Genomic DNA, 20,961 nt, shown 5'->3' with positions numbered 1-20,961 from the left:
CGACGCAGCGGCAGCGCGAGGGTCGATGCTGCCATGGAGACGGCCTGAAACAGACGTACTCGAGGCGGCGGTAGACCGCGGGCCGCGGCACTACGGCCCAAAGGGGCGACGCAGCGGTAGCACACGGGTCGATGCAGCCACGGGGAGAACCACGGGGCGGTGGCGCTGCGGCCCGACAGGGCGACACAGCGGCAGCCCGATGCTCGATCGGTGGAGAGGCGCGCTGAACTCGGGGATGATCTTCACGGGGCCTGCGAAGGCGCGCGTAACCGACGGGCCAGGTCGGTCGCACTGCGTAGCTAAGGCGGATCACGACGGCGTGCAAGTGGTCAATCCGATCGCGCATGAGGTTGGGGACGCCGCTCGATGGAGGCAGGGTGGCGACGGAGTCCGAGATGAAGCCGGCGACGGCGGGCGGCAGGGCGGCTATGATTGGCCGCCGCATGGCGCGAGGCCGCCTGGTCGGGGTGATGCAGGAGTCCCGGTCGAAGCAAGGCGATAACGGTCGGCGTAGATCGACGGGCGGGCCGGCGTGCAAATGGCGGCGGGGAAGGGCCGCACATGACGCGTGGCCGTCGGGTCGGGACGACCGGCGGGCAGACGCGCGAGGCCGCCGGGTCGGGGCGACCGGAGGGCAGACGTGCGGACGACGCGCGAGTCCACCGGATCGATGAAGAAGCCGGCCGATCGCATCGGCGTTGGAGTAGAGGCATACGGGGTCGACGACGGTGGGTGACGCAAACCGATCAAGATTAGATCGAAAAACCAAAAAGAAAAACGCCGATCAAAACGATCGGCAAGAGAGCGAAAAACCTGGAGCAAAGGCTCGGGAAAAAAATTTCAGGGCAACCGGCCTACACGGCCGGCGGACGAACCCTATATACGGGCGGCGCGGCCCCCGACGGCGGTCATGGGGCCGACCACCCCGGGGGGCGGCGCGCAAGTGCGGAAGCGGCGACAGCTAGGGTTTAGGATCGACTTGCGATAGATACCATGTTAGAAGGGAGAGAGGGGGACTAATGAAATAGTTCGTGGTATTGCTTGAGCCTCGTGGGCATATATATAGGAATACAATGATCTACTTGGAGTACAAGACAAGTCAAAACAAATCCTAATCTATCTCATCTTTCCTAATAAACATTATACTCAACAATATAAACCATTCAGGTGCAAAATTGCACAACATATGGATAAACAAAGGAGACGCTGCATTTTGCGTTTACAATACTTGACATGGATTAATTGGTTTAGACAATACTCAACAGACAATTGTATTAATATACAATTTATGTGACACTTTTGTAGTAAATTCAGAAGTGATGGGCACCGCTAGGCATCAGAATACTGATTTTCTTCTATCGACCGAACACGTCATAGGCCGTTTGATGGGAAGTCTAATCCGACCAAAGTGATCGTCGAGCATACTTCCTCCGATCCAAAATAAGTATCACAGTTTTAAACTAAGGTTAATTTAATTTAGTTCAAAACCGTAACATTTATTATAGATTGGAGGGAGTACTAGTGCGAGTTTTACTGATTTGCTTGGTTAATTGATTATTTTTAGAAATCAACATCCAAAATTTTAATTTTTTAGCTCAAATTTTGTCTAACACAGCGGTTCTATCAGATATATGAATGAAAATCCACCGCCACGAAGATGTAGTCAACACTCATAAAAGGCAGCTATGGAAAATGTGTCTTGCACTACTACATCCGACCTTTTTTTTGAACATCTGTCCTGGTTTATTAGTCTTTGTAGTTTAAATTAAACTTTGAGTGTTTTTTAACTATTAAAAAATAAATTATACAAAAAATAGTATCACCGGAAACCTTTTTCAAATATGAGTCTAACAATATAAGTTTTGTGACATATAACTTATAATTTGTAAATCAAATCTATGATCAAAGTTAGACTAGCCACAATGAAGAGTAACATACACTAGTAACATACACATATTCCTAGACTATGTTACTACATTTATAATGGATAGTAACATAAATGTAGTGTCATGTAAAAGTTTATTTATTAGATTATAGACTCATATTGCATTGGAACATGTGATGTTACAGTAACTAGCTAAGTTACTATAACTACCTCTCTCCTTATTAACTTATTGCCACATAAGCAAATTTGCTTAGTTGGACTCGATGTTACTACTCAAGTTACTCCCACTATGGCTAGTCTTAGGCATTGAACATATAAAGGATGAGGGACTACGCCAAACTAGCGGCCGTGGCCACGTCTCCTTTTATCGCGTTACTGTAGCGACGAGGGAAGGGATAAGGTCCCGAGCGCCATGTCCAGCATCCTCTCCTCTCCCTTTCCCCTTGCTCGCTTCCTCCTCCCGAGCCTCGACACCGCCGCACGCTCTGAAGGATAAGGGATCTGGAGAAGGGGAGCAGCCGCCAGCCGATTCCGGCCCGCTCCGCCGACCCCGGCGGCCATCCAGCACCTTCCCGTGCTCTCCTATCGTCTTGGCCCCCCGGATGCTGGTTCTTCGCCTCCACTGGCTCGCCGTCAACCTTCCCTAGCTGCTCTGCTCGACCTCGTCATCGTCGTCGGTGCTCAATAGGGGAAGCACGAGCAGCAGATGCAGTTGAGCATCCACCCGGTCGCATCTCGGCTTCAACATAGGAGAGGAGCCATGGAGGGCGTTGGCGGCGCTTGATTCGATGTAGCGCCATGGATCAGTCCCTTGGGAGGGAGATGAGGGAGGGAGGGGGAGGGAGGGAAACGATGAGATGGAGGTGCGTCGTCGATCAGTCCCTTGAGAGGGAGGGAGGGAAAGGAACGATGAGATGGAGGTGCGTCGTCCGACATTGGGCTGCGCTGGTGAGGTGTATTTTACCATGGGATTAGTGAGGTGTATTTATGCTTACCCCTTTTTAGTGTTTGGTCAAGCCAATGGACAGCGAGCATTTATGTACCATTGAAGCGATAAAGTTGTTAATTATCCCCCTTATTCCTCAGTTAGATCTCTAATAAATTAAGAAATTGTTATTTGTCAGTAGGTTCAGTATATCATCGTCTGCTTAGACAAAATATATCATGGTCAAAGCATGTGAATATTAGTTCTCGGTGAAAAGATGAAGGTTTCACATATATTAATGCTTTCACCTCACTTGTCATGCTGTTATGAACATCTTTTTCGTGCAAATTGATAAGAGAGGGCCTACGAGTTTGTCAAGTTTGCCTTGTATGTTGAATATAATTTTCTTAGATTGCTACTGCAGTTGTATGATTGTGATCCCAGTAGGTCAATACTGCATTTGTGTTGTTGAACTGAGATTCGCCAATGTTGTTTCATGTTTGAAGTCTGTTTGCATGTATATTGTGGAGGTTTTTGCTGATCTGAATTATGAAAATTTCTTTGTTAACATCTTGGCACTGTACAATTTATTCTTTGTTAACTAAATAGCCTCAGAGAGAAATGAGAGAAATTGTACAGTGCCATTGGCATTTTGTTGAGATTTTCGCTAAGGTGCTCCTCTCTATGTTCGTGTTAATTTCACCACCACTCACATTTACATTTGGTAATATATGAGTTTCCTAAACATTGTGTACAGATACGAGGATGAAGATTGGGACTGTGTATTTTGGATGCAATATCCCACGGATATGGCTTACCTTCCAGAGTGATAGAGTTGGTCACAATAAAATATGAACCATGTCAAAGGATGAGGTAGTATGCAGATTTACCTAGAGCTTGAGTAGATACACATTATTTAGTTCATATTTTATTCCAGTGGTTTTACTTTCACATCACATGCTTGTTTATATTAAATCACAAGAAATCCATGAGCTTGCTTGGTTACTCTGGAGAAGGGCATTCTTTCAAGGAGCTGTAAATTTTTTGTATACGCTCTTTGTTGGGCACTTTTTTCAGTATGTACAAGATTTCTTGAGAATGAGTGAAAAAATCGACCATCTGGTGGATTCGCTTGTTGTGTACTTCTTTTTTAGAACACTATTCCTTTTTGTGTACTGATTGAATGATCTGTTCACACAATGCAGGTACTCAGACAGAGTGAAAGCAGAGACCGAAAGTTTACGATTTAGATGATTTGGAGGTGCCATGTCAATTTCCTTACCTCCATATCAAAACGGATCAGATGATTTATTGCTTAAGGGCATGCTCTTATTCTCTGAGATGGATGATGATGAGCGATTGAGCGGTGCAACTGAAAATTCAGAGCTAGGCTTTACACACTTCAGTGGGTAAGTGAAGTTCCAGTTTTTCTTCTTTCCCCTGTTACTGCTCTGTTGTACAGAGAGCAGTGAGTTTTTATTAGTTGGATGTTATATTGGAATGCAGGAGTAGCATGGCAACACCAAGGTAGAGACCTAAAGAGAAGCAAAGGAGCGGACCAAGGAAACTAGAGCCGCACTGTCGTGATGTGGGTCGCGTCGTCTTCGTCCATCTCCATGGAGGTATATATGCATATGTTAGGTAGGAAAGGAGACCGTCTCCATGGAACTCTGACTGATGTGTAATGGCTTCATAGGACCTGGCCGACCAAACTGAACATTCACTCATTGTTTTCACCTGGGATACACCATCAGTATCAACACCGCTAAAAAGAATCCAATCAAAACATGATGTTTTTCCCTTGGCTATATGTTTATTTGAAGGAAACATTTCAATTCTCAGTGATCTATCTTTATGCTCCTTATTGCCATTTTTCCTAATGCGCCTATAGAAGTGATTTATCAGGTGTTTTGGTATATATATTATCTTATAAGGGAATGCCAACATTTTTTGGATTGTGAATTCTCTTGTCAGAATCGGTTGTTTTTTCCCCTTATGTTCATTTATTTCTCAGATTGCAGAACTGACGAGTGTAGACTAAGTTGATGATCTACATGTGTTGTTCCTCTCCCCTGATGTGTAGTGCAACTATAAATAGGGAGAGGATTGCGTGAGGAGAGCTCTCTTGCTACTGTTCTGAGCTCACTCTTTGACTAATCTAAATGCTCTCTCTGCTCACTGATCGATCAAGGAAGGCACTGAAATATCAGCAAGGACCAGCACAAAAAGAAGGGAGAATAAATGGGACCAATTAAGTTACTTGTGTTTAAGATTGCACTACTTTTCACTTTGGAGTCACACTGGTGAATGGGGCGTCGCATGATCTATGCTGGAGGTGTTCACATATAACAAGTTCACTATTTGTTCCATTGGCCAGTTGTATAATCTGTGGACATATTTAAGTTGAACTATGCTCCTTTCTTGGTATCTGGAGACAAGATACTGGCAGTTTTTACGTTACCAGACTGTTTATTAGTTATCTGTAGTTTTGTAACACTCTCCATTGTCAATGACAGTTCAGATTCTTCAGGAAGAATGGGTCTTGTATTTATATTATTCGATTGTGCAATAATCAATAGATAACAAAAGATAGATACTTAAGAAGTTTACAGATTTGAGTATGAAAGTTTCACCCCGGTGAGTGTGGTATTGAATCATAACTCTAATTGTGGTTTAGTTTATTCTAGGTTATCAGTACATAGTATGAACACTTGCAGAGTTAAAATGGTAAAGTAGCAAAACAGTATTTTGTATTTGGTTTATACTCCATACTTCATAGCTTTATCATACCCAGTTGCTCCCTTCGTCATATATTTTTTCATGGGGCCAAATAATTTGGTAGCCGAGCAATGAGCAATGTTTGCTTTCACTAATATAATCACATAAGCCACGACGCATGTTTCTGCCATGATTTCCTCCGGTTGGATTTCGTGGATTTAGGTGCTGAAAAATTATGGGACGTGGATGCAGGATTAAGGACATGTACCTGCACTACAACGAGAGATCTGGGCTGCTTCTTTGTGGCTTCCAAACTTGAAATGTTTGTTTGCAAGTTAGTTTAGTTTTTTGTTGTGGATTCACAACTTCTCACATGTACCCTCCTCTTAGACCTTTAGATTCCAAAGAAACTAAATGAAGATATGATGGTATGGTCTCAATCGTATAACTTAAAGCCTTCCATGCTTTATATTTTCTCTGAAATTTGCTCTTTATGTTAGATCCGATGAGAAAAGGCGTCTTCCAAGCAGAGGATGCAGGATTGTTGGCCACATTTGGTTTTCGACTTGGGTGTCTAAATATTCTCACAATTGTTGGCTCCCTCTTGCCCCTTGCGCTATTGGCGCAACGAGTCATCTAGTACAATATAAAGGGAACTAAGGCCCTCCACTATGTAGGCCAAAAGTGGTGCCAAATACACTTTTGGTTCATTTGGCACCGATGCCCTCCATTGCCCAGCCGGTGCCATAATATTTTTCCAGGGAACCGGAGCAAGTTGGTGCACCGATGCCCACTTCTAGCATTGCAATAAAATATGTTAAACTGTGAAGGATCAACGGGATGAGACAGAGGAGGACTAGAGAACTCGTAGAAATTGCAATAATATTTTTATGTATACATGTAGTCCCACTTTTTTATGGGCTGCAAAGGCACATAATGTGACCGGTGCCATAGAAATTTCTCAGAGCATCGATGCCCAATCTATAATATTTTAATGTACCGGGCACCGATCACATAGTGGAAGGCCTAATAAACCCATAAAAAGCCATAGAGAGGTAGTACTTTGCTTGGAGTAATGGGAGAGTACAAGGAAATGGATAGTTGAGGAAGTAGCCCTACTCCCGTGCCCGCGCCATCAATTTCGTGCAGTTTTTTCCTTGACTTGATGTAATCGTTTTGTCTCGAGTCTCGACGACGGGGATGGACCTCTGTGCTGCGTTAAATGCTTTGTTTTCGTTCCAAAAAATCTCCTCCTTCTTCTTCTTCCTCTTCTTCTTCCCCTGACGTATAAATCCCTCTCCGCCACACACACCGACACAGCACACAGCCACACACGCGCGTAGCATTGCGGGCTTTGCACAAGCCCGGAGCCGGAGGCAAGGGTGGACGCTGCCGCGCGTCCTGACCTCCCCCCGTACGTACGCCCATCTTCTTCCCCTCTCTGCTCCGCTGTGTGGCTCGCTTCCTTCTTGGGTTGGATTTCTGATCTGGAAACTGTTCTCCGTCAACACCCCTTCTCTTCCTGTCGTTGCTAATCCGCATCCGAGAAATCCCGGGGAACGGGGCGGGGGACCTGGCCGTGAGATAATAAGATCGGGGGCCGGAATCGCTCGCCCTTGATGTGGCGAATAGATTCTTGGCTCAGCTGAGAAGCCAAGACCTCGCAGAAAGAAAGAAAAGCCAAGAGAAAAAGAAAAATCTTGGGGGTTACTGTTACTACCATGACTCATTGCCTGTGTGATCTTAGCGCGGTTGCCCCCCAGAACCTTGGTCAGGGCGCGACGCGGAGGACGGAAGCTGATGGTTTCTTGTCTCCATTCCTTTTGTTATTTGTTTGTGTGCAGCCAACCGGAGATCGTGTGGCAGATCCCCCCTAAACGAACGCGCTGTTTTGTGGTGTTTGCCCTTTTGCTCTGTTCGTCGGAAACTTAGGGTGCCTCATCTTAGGAGCTTCTTGCACTTCTAGTACTAGTAGTAGTACCCATTCTGCAGTATACTAGCAGTAGTCAGTACCAGTAGCACGGCTTTTGCAGTAATTAGTGTCAAACCGATTCTGCAGTAATTAATGCCTAGCCCACTAATTGGGATACATAGGCATATGGGGGGCATGGCTGTGCAAAGACGCTTATATGAGCTCATACTACACACGTGTTGAATCACTTGTCCTCAACTGAGATATTCTGTTGGTCCGGATCAGACTTTGGTGAGCAGAGCACCACTTTAGCTTTAGTGCCCTGGTATTCTCTAGCTATACTCTCATGATTCACGCGCAAGTGAAACACACTGCATTGCTTTAATCTGCTGACAAATGTGATCATAAGCAAGAACTGCCAAGACATTAGGGGAGAAAATTGTCTAAGATCATGCTAGGCGCCTTAAACTCTTGCTGCCTGTTGATTTTTCTAATGCGTCATGTTGTTGATGTGGCCATCTTAGTTATATTTGGTGGCCAGGTAGTACTAATTTAACAAGTGCATACTTGCGTGTAATTATGCGTCATTAAGAGTCCCTTTGGGGACATCCGATAAAAATATACTACGAGTCATGTCAAAATATCTAACTAGTTCTCTTAGAGGCAAAATAAGTCGAAGAATACTTGGGATATCTTGCAGTTCCATTAGAATAATAATGTATGGTTTGGTCTCTCATGTGTGTCATTACTGAACCAATTTCAGGCGAATAATCTGGTCTCATGGCGAAGCAACACTATGCAACCAGCAGCCTTGTGATAGGCTATGCCTTGTGCTCGAGCTTGCTGGCGATCATTAACAAGTATGCCGTCACAAAGTTCAATTACCCCGGCCTCCTGACAACGCTACAGTACTTGACATCTGCTGCTGGTGTTTGGGCCCTTGGAAAGCTAGGCTTTCTCTGCCATGACCCCTTCAACCTGGAGACTGCCAAGAAATTTGCACCGGCTGCTATTGTCTTCTACCTCGCCATATTTACAAACACAAACCTCCTTGTTCATGCCAATGTGGACACGTTCATAGTTTTCAGATCCTTGACTCCGCTTTTGGTTGCTATTGCTGACACAACCTTCCGGAAGCAACCATGCCCTTCCAAGCTCACATTTTCATCCCTTGTTATCATATTGGGAGGAGCGGTTGGCTATGTGATAACAGATTCTGCATTCAGCCTCACAGCATACTCTTGGGCGCTTGCCTATCTGGTGACAATAACAGCTGAGATGGTGTACATCAAGCATATTGTGACGAATCTGGGTCTAAACACATGGGGTTTTGTGCTGTATAACAACCTTCTTTCCTTGATGATATCCCCCATCTTTTGGTTTTTGACAGGGGAGCACAAGTCGGTCTTCTCAGCAGTCGAATCACGGGTTGAGGGTTGGTTCCAGCTCGATGCCTTTTTCGCGGTGGCATTGTCATGCTTGTTTGGGTTACTCATCAGCTTCTTTGGCTTTGCGGCTAGGAAAGCAATCTCAGCCACGGCATTCACGGTGACTGGGGTTGTGAACAAGTTCCTCACGGTGGCAATCAATGTGACGATCTGGGACAAGCACGCCAGTGCATTTGGTTTGGTTAGCCTGCTGTTCACTCTTGCTGGTGGAGTACTCTATCAGCAATCAGTTACTGCAAAAGGAAATATTGCATCAGCTCAGCATGAAACGGCATCGGAGGAACTTAAGGATGAAAGTGACAGTGCTGAGTATGATGAGGAGAAACAGAAGCTTATTTCATCTTGAGTGCCCAGTGCATGAAGAGTGCCATTCTTAGCTTTAGGTCGATAGGTTTGTCCTTTAATTTTGCTTAATAGGCCCTTTGCAACAGAACCATACAATAGGCAGTGCCAGTGTTAGTACACAATATTTCCTTTATAACTAGAAGGCCCTTTCTGTCTGTGTTACTCATTTCTACTGGAAGAAAACTAGATTAAATTACTGTTTTTATGGTAGGAGTGATGCCCGTTGTAAACTTGTAATACAATACCTATATGGATATCTCATATTATTCTTGATAATTATATATATTGGCCATTGGTGCCTTTTGTGGTAACAAAGTCCAGATGCTTTGGAGCAAGCAAGCATTGGGAGATGCAAATATTAAAGAGGCATATACATTATCCTCGGAACAAGCTGTGGTATACTTGCGGAAGTCGGGCAACGATGTTTCTTAACATGGTTTTGCCTGAACTCTTGATGGGAGGCGTAATCCAGGTAAGGCGAAGAGTCCAAGCTTACGACCATGTCCCCGGTGACGGAATCAATTGGGCTTTCGGATAGTCGTGCTTATGTTGTAACCTCGGTAGCATGGATCCCTTCACAGAGTTTATGGCATTCCTCGACAGAAAAGTAGCACTAGGTCACCCTTGAGGGTTAGAGAGTTCATTCAAATGGAAGAGATGTACTTCCTCCGTTTCAAAATAATTGAAGTTTTAGGATTGTCCTATCCTAAGTCAAACTTCATTAAAGTTTTACCAAGTCTATATAAAATTTATCAGCATCTACAAAATAAAATTTACTTCATTAGATTCATTATGAAATGAATTTTCATATTATATATATTTGATATTGTAGGTCTTTGCGGATTTTTCAATAGACTTGGTCAAACTTAAAAAAAGTTTGACTAAGAAAAATCGTAGAACTTCAATTATTTTGGAACGGAGGGAGTATTAAAGTACATGTACCCATAGGGTGTTCTTAAACAGGCTCAAGGCCATGCACAAATCACCCATAACTGAAGGCATTTAGTCTAATCTGTTCTGTACACTTGGTCCATGAGAGGGAGGGGTTACTTTGTCCATGGTGCATGGTGGACTGTAGCTAGGTGTCTCTCTCTTCCCCCTAGTAGGCTTGACTGACTTGAAGCATTAACTTTCTCTTTTATACTTGCATTTCTTTCTCCTCTCATCCTTGGCATGTGACAATCAGACAATGTTGCCAATATGCAGAGAGCTTGTGAGTGGAAAAATAAATCTTGAGTAGATTATGAGGAACAGCATATTGTTTCCAATAGTGATTCAGCTTCCTCCCCTGTCTTTTTTTCGTCGAATGCAGCAGCAGCATGACTGGATAGAGAAAGCATGTATATTCTTTTATTTTCTATACAGTACACAGGGTAATATCCCAGAAAACGTCAGCGCTTGATGTATACATCGGCTACTGCCTCCCCCCCCCCCCCCCCCCCCCCCCCCAATGGGTTAATGCCTTGTATTCCCCTACACTTATTTTGGAACGGAGTGAGTACATGGTAAGCCATTACCCCACAAGCAGCACCCTTTAGCAGACAACACAGGCAAATTTACAATGAGTATATGTACCACTGAAATATTCGATCCTTTCCTTTCCACATGGTTTTGTTTCTTCCAATCTTAGTTCGAAGCTTTACAGATACTGAAGAAGTAAAGACACCAAAAGCATGCTATGATAGCGAAGAAGACGAGGAAGACTCCTATGACTTTAATCTCCTCAACCATGGACAGCAAAAGCACCAGGGCAGTGGCAAGCAGAGGAATCAAATACCATTTGATGGTATTGTGCATGCTGATTCGAGAGATAAAACTCCTAGCTATGAAATGTGAAGACCAGCCCTCCAATTGATGGTCAACTACTGACCTAACAACAAGATCTCGTTGCTCTCCAAATGCTTGGAAATCGCCCATCTTCTTTGTGTATGTGAAGAATGGAGATCCATCAGTCAGGTTACCATAAACTTTTTCGATGTCACGAATGGCCGGCCAATCTTTGCCACTGGGAACTAACATGCCAAGCAGTTCCTCCGTGCCAAATACAGTCAATGTCTGTAGCACTGAAGCGTGCCCTGTCAACCAATCTGGAAGCCTTGTGAGCTCTCTGTCTACTATGCGGAGGTGCTTTACACATCTGAGTCCCTTCACATCTTGCAGCCCGGAGCAGCCAATGACCATCAGGACTTCAAGTGATGGAAGATTGGAGACAGAAGTAAGAGTTTTGCTGTCTTGCACAATTAACTCTTTGAGCATGGGTAGGTTGCCAATTACTATGAGGCTACCAGCAGCAACAACCTTCATGCTTGTCAGTTGTTTGGAGTACTCAAGGCAAGCTGGGAGTGACTCTATGTTGGGGCAGCTATCTAGATGAAACTTGATTAGGGAAGGAAAGTCACCAGCTTGGAATCCTGTCCATGACTCCAACTTGTCCATGTCATCTACATGGAGATGCTCTAGCTTCAGAAATGCTGGTTTTGTGTACCAACCTCGCTGAATGGTGCGCAACTTGGAACAGCTGGTTATGGTGAGAAACTTGAGTTGAGGTAGCTGTCCGAGACAAGGGAGGCTCTCACAGAATTTGCAATCTGCAAGAACCAGCCGTTGGAGACTGGGGAGCTGCAGTAACCAATCTGGAAATAATCGCCCGTGGTAACTTGCTATTTTGAGAGACTCCAGGCATCCGGGAGGGCAGAGACTGTTGAGAACTCCATGGAGCCTTCTAGCTTCTGCCGCTGGTACGTGCAGATGCATATCACTGGTGCTACCACATAGATCAAGCTGTGTGAGGTGAGACTTCATCTCCAGTGCAGCTTCTTGTGCCCTGGTAAACTGCACAACTCTGTCTATCTTCAGTATCTGGAGGCTTCTCAAAGAGTTCATATGTTCCAGGTCTTCCAACGGCCACCCACTGACATCTTTCTCAGTTACTTCCTTGTGGTTCACTATGAAACCACGCAGAGTAGTTAGCTGCTTCAAGCCTACCAAGCTTGGCAAGAAAAGCTGTGGCACTGATCCTTCGAGATCGAGGCACTGCAAGTCATGCAGCTTACCGATCCCCTCTGGCAGAGAATGAAGCCCATTGCAACACCGGAGGAGCAAGAATTGCAGATTTCTGAGGCTCTCAATGGACTCTGGAAGCTCCATGATTTGAGTCAGAGAAAGATTTAAGAGCCTAAGGTGATGGAGAAGTGCTATTGACCCTGGAATGTGCCTAATACCGGTGCCAGTAAGGTCCAACACCCTCAAATATCTCCGCCCCATAAACACTTTGTCCAGGCCACGGTCAGCCAAGGGATTCTTGCAGATAACTGTCCTGAACCTTGTCATATTTCCTGCTTCTTCAATACTAGATGCCCACTTGTTCTTCCCAAACCACCGGTGCTTAATTAAGAGTTGCAAAACTGACCTGACACATCCATGTACTGTGCATCTTGTCATGTCAGCAGAGCCAATCTCAGGCTCCAGAAGGTTTGTGAGTACCAGCTCCCTGTAAAAGCGGTCTGCGATATCTTGAGGATCACAGTCATTTTCTTCATCGATGATAAAGCCCTCTGCTATCCACATCTGAGTAACAACATGCTGGCTAATCACAAAGCCTTCTGGGAGCTTCAGGCAGTAAAGGAAACATAGCTTCAAACGGTATGGCAAATTACTGTATGCCATGTAGACAGGCCCACTCAGTTTCTTCATCCCACCAGGAATGTCCTCCAGATCCAAGGACCACAGTTCACTTTCATTAACCTGCTGCCACTCCGCCTGTGTTGGGTCCTTGGTTGCTAGGACACCGCCGATAATCTTGATAGCCAGTGGGACCTTGTTACACCTCTGGATAATTGTTATCACAATTTCCCTCAAGTTCTCCTGATCATGTTCCTTGTCCAGGCCAGCACTAGCACAGAGCAGAGTCCAGAAGTCTTGGAATGGCCATTCCTGCATATTATGAATGTAGCTACGATTCATTCCTGCTGCAACACTCTGGTCTCGCGTTGTGATCAGGATTCGGCTTCCATGCTTTACAAACGAGCGGTCTTCCAGGAAACTATCATGGTTATGGTGACTGGATATATCATCAAGAACCAGTAAGAATCTCTTCCCTTCAAGCATTACAGCCAACATGTCCATAATTTTCTCCCTACTTTGTTCTTCTGCTCCAGGTTTCCCACCAGCGGCACGTACAACCGCGGACAGTAATCCCGGACCAGTTGACTCTATGGAACCATCTACCCATATAGTTGTATTGAAAACATTTCTCGTGTAGCAATCATCATATACCTTTCGTGCCAATGTAGTCTTGCCAATTCCACAGCACCCAACTATGGCAACAACAGTGCTGGAGCTTTGGCTGTCAGTCAAAATATCAATCAACTCCATCTTTTCCTGCTCTAGGTTTCCCAGGCTACCAGAGTTAGTGGACGGACTCCCGGAAAATTTACTTATCCAATCATGTCGCTGCCAGTCCATTTGTATAAGATCTTGTTCCCGTCCCCGCTGTAAAATCGCAAGCACTTTCTTGCCCAGCTTTTCAATATTGGTGTTCAATTTCTTCTCTGTCCTATGGACAGCTGATGATGGTAAGAGCCAACGGAGAATCTGTTCAGGTTGAATTTTTCTTGTTAGTGATCAGAAATAAATGAAATAACAAGGATCTGTTCAGGTTCAATTTCTTCTCTGTCATATGAAAAGGCTTAGAAAATCCAGAGAAAATGCCGAAAACTACAAGACAAGGCTTGTCAACATACTTTAACATACCATTCAGCTGTAAATCACTTTGGAGACAACACATCTCAAGTGAAGCTAAACTAAATATTTCAAATTGGAAAAACATATTGTTCCAGCAAGATTTGATTTCATCAGCATTTTGAATGGTATGCATAATTTCTCCAATAATAACTCTTGGGCAGTTGTATTACATTTTTTTTTTCAGTATTGCACAGTTGCAATTTTTGATTTGACTGTTTATTCTTTCTGTCACGAGTGTACTATTATCGTTTTGTGAATTTATATATACTTGAAACAATCATGTAACTCTTTGGACTGCATTGTACAGGCATGGTTTCCACCATGTAGCAGTCATGCTGCGTTATTTTTCTGCAGTCATGCTGAAGTATGCGGGCAAAAGATGAAAAGTGTGTTTGATGTACATATCTGATGTTGAGGATCCAACTATAAATTGGACCGGTTCACATGTACTACTCCCTCTGATTCATATTATTGTCGCTGATTTAGTACAAACTAATTTAGGATGTTTTGTTACGTTTATTTTTGGTGAATACACATTGTTGAGTAGCTCGGCCTCAATGCAAGTGTTCTCAGGTTACTGGAATAATTGATGCTAGCCTAGTTTCTCCAGCACGTGCCCACAAGCAAGCCTCGTCTTTGATTGTGCGAGCAAGATCATTGTTCGATGGCCGGAGGTTGTCAAACACACAGGCGTTCCGGTGCTTCCAGAGGAACTAGGCAATGATGCAGTTGGTCCCTTTACGGAGGTGGGCTGGGGCGGTGCTGCTGATCATGGACCACCAGTTGAAGAAGCCATTCGTCGGGCTCGGTGTAGGGACTGGTAGGCGACACCAGGAGAGGATCTCATGCCAGGTTATTCTGGAAAAGGCGCATTGGACGAACATGGAAAAGGCGCATTGGACGAGCAGGTGGTCAAGGGACTTTGGCTCTTGACTGCAAAATTTGCAGAGGGGGGCATGGGGTAGGCCGTGGCGAGCGCGGCGCTCCGTGGTCCAGCACGGGTCCATGGAGGCGAGCCAAAGGAAGAACTTAGCATCAGTTGAGGCCTGGGAACACCAGATGAGGCACCAAAAGGGGGTGGTGGTCGATCCAAGGAACATGGCCTTGTAGGCAGAGTTGGCCTTGTATATCCATTGTTGGTCCACTTCCAAGTGATTTTGTCTGGCTCGGCATAGAGGTCGACGTACTTGATTGCAGTAGCAGAGCTCATGGCTTCGTGGATGTCTCTGATCCACAGTGAAACTTGGAGATCATCACAGACCAGGCATTGCGGCCATGCCAAAGGAAGTCTCTAACCACCGTGGTGATTTTTTTAGGATCGTGGGGTTTAAGGCCATGGCGAGGAGGATGTGGACCGGCATGGCAGTGAGTACGAGGCGCACCAGAGCAAGGGGCCCGATGCATGATAGAAGGGACACTTTTCCAGGTGGTAAGCTTCTTGATAAGCCTGTCGACTAAAGGGAACATCATGGAGGCGTGGCACTTGCGGATGGTGAGCGGCAATCCGAGGTAGGGGATGGGCAAGTCTTTCACGATGCAAGAGGTGGCGATCACGTTGGCAACGTCGGCCGTGCACTAGATTGGTGATGCCGACTACTTGGCGAAATTTGTGTGCAGGTCAGAGGCGTGTCTAAACATTCGTAGGAGCTCACGGATGGTAGCTAGCTCGGGCGGCTCGGGATGGCAGAAAATGACTACGTCATCGGCGAAGAGAGAGATGCTTGAGGCCACGTGCCCAGTGGTGAGCCGCTAGGCTTTCGAGGAGGAAGGGCCAGGAGACCGTGTCTGCCGGCATGTTGGAGGAGGGATTTCAGAGTGTCGATGACGATAGCGAAGAGCATGAGTGAGAGTGGATCGTCCTGGCGCAGCCCACAAGCGTGATCCACATGTGGCCCCTGGTTGCCGTTGACGAGGACGCGGGTGGAGGCCGTAGATGTGAGGATGGAGACCCATTCACAACAACGTCAGACTGAAGCCAAGGTGCACTAGGGTTTTGAGGAGGAAGGGCAGGAGACCGTGTCGAAGGCCTTAGTGATTCGAGTTTGAGGAGAACCCGCGGCGCCTTGGTATTGTGGAGTAATCTAGCCGTTTGTTGGACAAGAAGGAAATTGTCGTGCACGTATCACCCGACGATAAATGCGCTTTGGTTGGTGGAGACGATTTCCCCCATCCTCAGAGCGAGACGCAGCAAGAGGACCTTGGCAAACAATTTGGCGATGATGTGGATCAAGATGATTGGCCGGTAGTTGGTGAGCGCGGCAGCATCAGGCTTCTTAGGTAGGAGGGAGCCTTGATGAGCTTGTGAAATCCGCGCCCATTCATGATGTAGAGTTTGTCGAAGGCCTCATAGATGTCGGCCTTGATGATTGGCCAACATGCTTGAAGGAACTCGGAAGCAAATCCGTCTGGCCCGGGTGCCTTGCCTGTTGGCATTTTCTTGATAGCCTCCCAGATCTCATGCTCAAAGAACGGAGCGTCGAGCTCGAGCAGGTCAAAACGCCGATCATCGATGATGTCAAGGCGGATGGAGTGAGTACGTGCTGATGCGGTTCCAAGAATGGAGGACAAGTGCTCGTACACCGCCTGCGTCATGGAAGCCGCGTCGGTGATGGTGTTGTCGCGCACCCGGAGACCGAGGATGCGTTTCTTTTGGCTTCTGTGTGCGGCATGAATCTTGTAGAATGCAGAATTTGTGTCGCCCTCCTTAAGAAGAGAGGGTGTATTAATCTGAATCTGGCACGTGCAGAGCCAGCGAAATACTAGTCTCCACGCAACCCAAAAGGTTGACCAACAGGGCGATGAGTTTATCAGACAAGATTAGGGAGATCGTTGCGTCATGAAATGGGCACCTATGAATCGCGCGGCAAGCGTGATCAGCTATCTACAAATCTCTGCCCCTTGAAAAAAATGAGCACCTATGGGCCTTGTTTGGGATCAATGGAGGAGAAACACAGGAATTTCGGAAAGCCAAAATATGAATTTGAAGCTGCCATTCATGCTCAACGAGTGCATGGGTAAGATAGTACTTGGCACGGAATCTATCCAGACCAAAGGCACTTACCGATGATCTCCTAGCCCCCTCCGGCGACGGCTGCTGCTCCTTCTCCTTCTCCACGTGAGCCTCCAGATCGTCCACCGCGTCGTCCCAGGCGTACGCGGCCTCCTGGTACGCCACCAGCCACGCCGTGGTCGCCTTGCGGCTTGTCGCCCTCGCCTCTGCGCCGGTGACCTTGCTCTTCCTGTCCGTCGCCGTCTCCGCCGGTGGCTGGGGCGTGCCAGTCGTCGGCCGTCGCCTCCGCGGCGGCCGAGTGGCCACGGCGCGGCTCAGGGAGGGGCTCACGTCGGCCATCACCGGACGGCGTGTTTGTCAGTTTGTTGTTGGCAACTGCCGTCGGCTTGTCCGCCGGGCGCAACTTCCTTATGTTCTGCTGTTGCGGGAATGTGGTGCGTCCATTGACTTGCCAACAGGGCTTGATGCACGTCTCTCCCTGAGCCAAAATAGTTTACTCGTTAAATTTCAGTGATCCACAGGCTGTATTTTTTCTTTCAAATCTAAACGGAAGAGCCAACGACGTGTTTTGTCCCTCCAATCGACATGGCACCCCCGTCCCACATAGCTTACCGTGATATTGTCTTTTTTTTTTCAGGTTTACCGTCTATCCTGCTCGCTAAATCGCTGTTGCGTGTGTTTTTTTTTTTGCTCCGCAGGTTGCTTAGGCCTTCCACTATGTTACCGGTGTCATACTAGTCAAAAAGATGCCGCATCATCATCGTTTCCAAAGAAAAATTTATGGCACCGGCTTCATCATGGAGGGCACTGCTCAGTGTAAAATAAAAAATAAACAAGTCCATTGATCTAGCCATCAGGGGGCTTCTGGCTAGCTTTACAGAGTTTGGCATCAGAGCATGTAGCTGCTTCGATGCCCATAAATTTTTTTTGGCTCTAGCTGAGCAATGTAGGGCATCGGTGCCAAAATGCCGGAAAGTGAATTTGACATCTCTTTTGGCCTACATAGCGCCGGGGGGGGGGGGGGGGTGCGATCCCTGAGGCAGCCAAACGGGGAGAAACTCGACCCATGGCGTAGGTTCACCCTCAAAACCGGGAGGCGGCCCAAGAGGAGCACGCGGGCGGCCGTCACCGGGAGCGGGCAAAGCCGCAACATCCGAAGGTACCTGCTGAAACGGAAAACCATTTCATCAAAGTAAACGTGTCGAGAAGTGATCACCCAGTGTGAGATAGAATCATAGCAGCGGTAGCCTTTGGTGTTGGGGGGATAACCGAGAAAGATGCAGGCCACAAACCGAGGTGCGAGCTTATGCGGAGTAGTGGAAGCGATGCTAGGCTAGCACAGGCAACCGAATATGCGGAGCTCAGCATAGGATGGTGGCGTGCCGAACAAAAGGTGATGGGGGTGCAAAATTCCCGCGAGTGCGATAGGGAAAAATGTTGATGAGTAGTGAAGCGGTGGCAAGCGCGTCGGGCCAAAAACGTGGTGGCATGTTGGTGTGAAAAAGGAGGGTGCGGACGCAGTCATTAAGAGTGCGAAGCACACGCTCAGCGCAACCATTCTATTGCGAAGTGTACGGGCAAGTGAGACGAAAAATCGTGCCGTGTGTGACAAGAAGGTTGCGGATCGCAAGATTATCAAACTCCTTCCCGTTGTCTATTTGCAACGCATGGATGGGACGCCCAAACTGTGTGGAGACATAAGAGTAGAAAGCGGTGAGAGTGGCAACAACAACCGACTTTCGCCGCAACGGGAAGGTCCACACATAGCGTGTGACGCCCGGATAATTAGGCTACAGTTATCTTATGATAATGATGCCACATCACCATGGTTACTGTTGTTAATCTTGCGGTGTATCACGTCCCTTTTGAATTCTAACTTAAAATAAAGTTAAACGATAAAAGTTTTCTAAAATCAAATTTAAAATGTTCAAAGTGTAGCAAATAAATCATATATGATCAGGGTGGTGAACCCAAAATTTTATAAAATGCTTAGATGCACTAAATGATAGAAACAATAGCTAAATTATTTATTTAATCGTCACTTAAATAATTAAATTATTAAAAACTACTTTTAATAAATAAAAGGATAATTGTGGCAGTAATATAATTACTACCACTAATTTAGGTGCTAGAATTATATTTCATAAAACTAAAATAATATGAATTAAAACTGTAAAAGAAAAATGTTATAAACAGTTAAACAAAAAAAAAAGAAATAGAAGACCCCCCCCGCTGGACCATGGCCCAGCAGGCCATCGGGCCGCCAGGCCGGCCCAGCCACGACCCACTCCCTCCATAACACCCCCCCCCCCGAAACCCTAATCCCCCGTCCCACTCGCTCACCCCCCACGTCGTTCTCTCCCCTTCCCCGATCCAGATCTGGATCGGGGGAACGAACCCAGTCGCCCCCCCACGATCCCCTTCTCCCCTCACCCGCGCCGTCACCCACGACACACGCACGCCCTGGCGAACGGACAGGGGAGGGGCGCCCTGTTCGATCCCCTCCCGTACGCCTACGCCCGACACAAGCCGCGGCTCTGCTAAGGCCGCCGCGAGCCGGCGCCGGCGCCGCCCTCTCGGACTCCTCGCCCTCGTGCGACACCCGCCTGGGGCCGCCCCGAAGTCACCGGCGCCCTCGACACCGCCCGCCGCTCGCCGTCCCTGGAGCCAGCTCAACGTCGTCGCCGCCCAGACTGCCTCCCCGGCGTCCTCTACGTCGTCGCCTCCTCCCCTGCGCCGGCCGTCCCCGTCAACCTCCCCGAGCACCGCTGCCTAGACCCCACGGCCCCGTGGTGAGGCCCCGGCATCTCCTCCTTCTCTCCTGCTCCGGCCACTTCGGCCATGGCCTCGCTCACCGACGCCCGCACGCGCGCCGGCCGCCCTGGCCGCGCCCGTGCCCCTTGCCTACGCCCGCGCCCGCTGCTGGCCCCCTCTCACCGTCGGCTCCACCCTGCCGCTTCACCCCGATGCAGCTGCCCGCCGACCACCGCCGCCCCGCATCCCTACGCCGCCTCTCGCCGCGGTGGCCGCCTGGACAGCGCCGTGGCCCCCGGCGCCCCGCAGCGCTCTGTCGGGTTCGACCACGCCCAGGCGCCCGCTGCCTTTTTCGCCCAGCGCTCGCAAAACCCCCTGGGCCTATGACAACGGGCCCCGCCCCAGAACAAAAAAAATGAATAATAATAATAATAATAATAAATAATTAAAATAATTAATTAATTAATTAAGTTAATTAATCCTGTTAATTAATCTAATCAATTAGTTAGGTTAATTAAACCCTAATTAACATAAACAGTGTATGACAGGTGGGTCCCACTGGACCCACTGGTCAGGTTGACCAAGTCAACTCTGTTGGCTGCTGATGTCAGCATGACATCATGCTGATGTCATTAATCTGTTTTTCGAATTAATTTAAATAATTAATTAAATTCCAGAAATTAATAAAATCTTTAGAAAATCATATCTTTTAATCCGTAACTCGGATTAAAATATTTTCAACATGAAAGTTGCTCAGAATGTCGAGACGATTCCGGATACGCAACCCGTTCGTCCGCCACACCTCCCTAACCTATCGAACTCGTAACTTTCCCCCTCTGGCTCCTCTGCCCGAAAACGCGAAACATCGGGAATACGTTCCCGGATGTTTTCCCCCTTCACCGGTACCACCTCGTACCGCGTTAGGGCATACCTAGCACCGCGCATTGCCACATTACGTTTTGTGTTACTTTGTTTGCTCTGTTATTTATTGTGTTCCCCCTCCCTTACTTCTTTCCGGTAGACCCCGAGACCGCTGCTACCCAGTACGACTACGGTGTTGACGACCCCTCTCTCTTGCCAGAGCAACCAGGCAAGCCCCCCCTTTGATCACCAGATATCGCCTACTCTTCTCTATACTGCTTGCATTAGAGTAGTGTAGCATGTTACTGCTTTCCGTTAATCCTATTCTGATGCATAGCCTGTCCTTGCTACTACTGTTGT

At 47.2% G+C, this 20,961-nt stretch overlaps 2 protein-coding genes and 1 pseudogene across 3 annotated transcripts; 1 reads left to right on the top strand and 2 right to left on the bottom strand.

The window, feature by feature from the left end:
* The first annotated feature begins 6,710 nt into the window (after nt 1-6,710).
* Nucleotides 6,711-9,548, top strand: LOC125530599 (GDP-fucose transporter 1). Of its 2 annotated transcripts, none has more exons than XM_048694987.2 (2): nt 6,711-6,942; nt 8,204-9,548. In XM_048694987.2, the coding sequence occupies exon 2, from the start codon at nt 8,221-8,223 to the stop codon at nt 9,232-9,234; it is 1,014 nt and encodes a 337-aa protein (XP_048550944.2). In that variant the 5' UTR covers nt 6,711-6,942; nt 8,204-8,220; the 3' UTR covers nt 9,235-9,548. The 2 variants fall into 2 exon arrangements, with proteins under 2 accessions (XP_048550944.2, XP_048550945.2); XM_048694988.2 differs by having other exon boundaries at nt 6,759-6,946.
* A 1,255-nt stretch (nt 9,549-10,803) lies between these two features.
* LOC147971446 (putative disease resistance protein RGA3) lies at nt 10,804-17,447 on the bottom strand. The gene is made up of 2 exons (XM_087526102.1): nt 17,038-17,447; nt 10,804-13,826 (listed from the first exon to the last, which is right to left on the bottom strand). Exons 1-2 carry the CDS (start codon nt 17,323-17,325, stop codon nt 10,860-10,862), a joined length of 3,255 nt encoding a protein of 1,084 aa, XP_087382228.1. The 5' UTR covers nt 17,326-17,447; the 3' UTR covers nt 10,804-10,859.
* On the bottom strand, nt 13,867-17,029 carry LOC147971447 (uncharacterized; annotated as a pseudogene).
* Nucleotides 17,448-20,961: the final 3,514 nt, after the last annotated feature.

This window comes from Triticum urartu, chromosome 5A (assembly GCF_056163025.1).
Source record: "Triticum urartu cultivar PI428250 chromosome 5A, HENAU_Tu73, whole genome shotgun sequence".
Lineage (NCBI taxonomy): Eukaryota > Viridiplantae > Streptophyta > Magnoliopsida > Poales > Poaceae > Triticum > Triticum urartu.
The sequence above is the reverse complement of the archived record's forward strand: the minus strand, read 5'-3'. Positions and strand labels throughout refer to the sequence as shown.

Bases quoted from the DNA above. Each gene is read 5' to 3' on its own strand.
- LOC125530599 (XM_048694987.2), top strand. From the start codon at position 8,221: ATGGCGAAGCAACACTATGCAACCAGCAGCCTTGTGATAGGCTATGCC.
- LOC147971446 (XM_087526102.1), bottom strand. From the start codon at position 17,325: ATGGCCGACGTGAGCCCCTCCCTGAGCCGCGCCGTGGCCACTCGGCCG. The intron at 13,827-17,037 runs GTAAGTGCCTTT...CAACCTGAACAG, and splicing joins AGGGGGCTAGGAGATCATCG to ATTCTCCGTTGGCTCTTACC.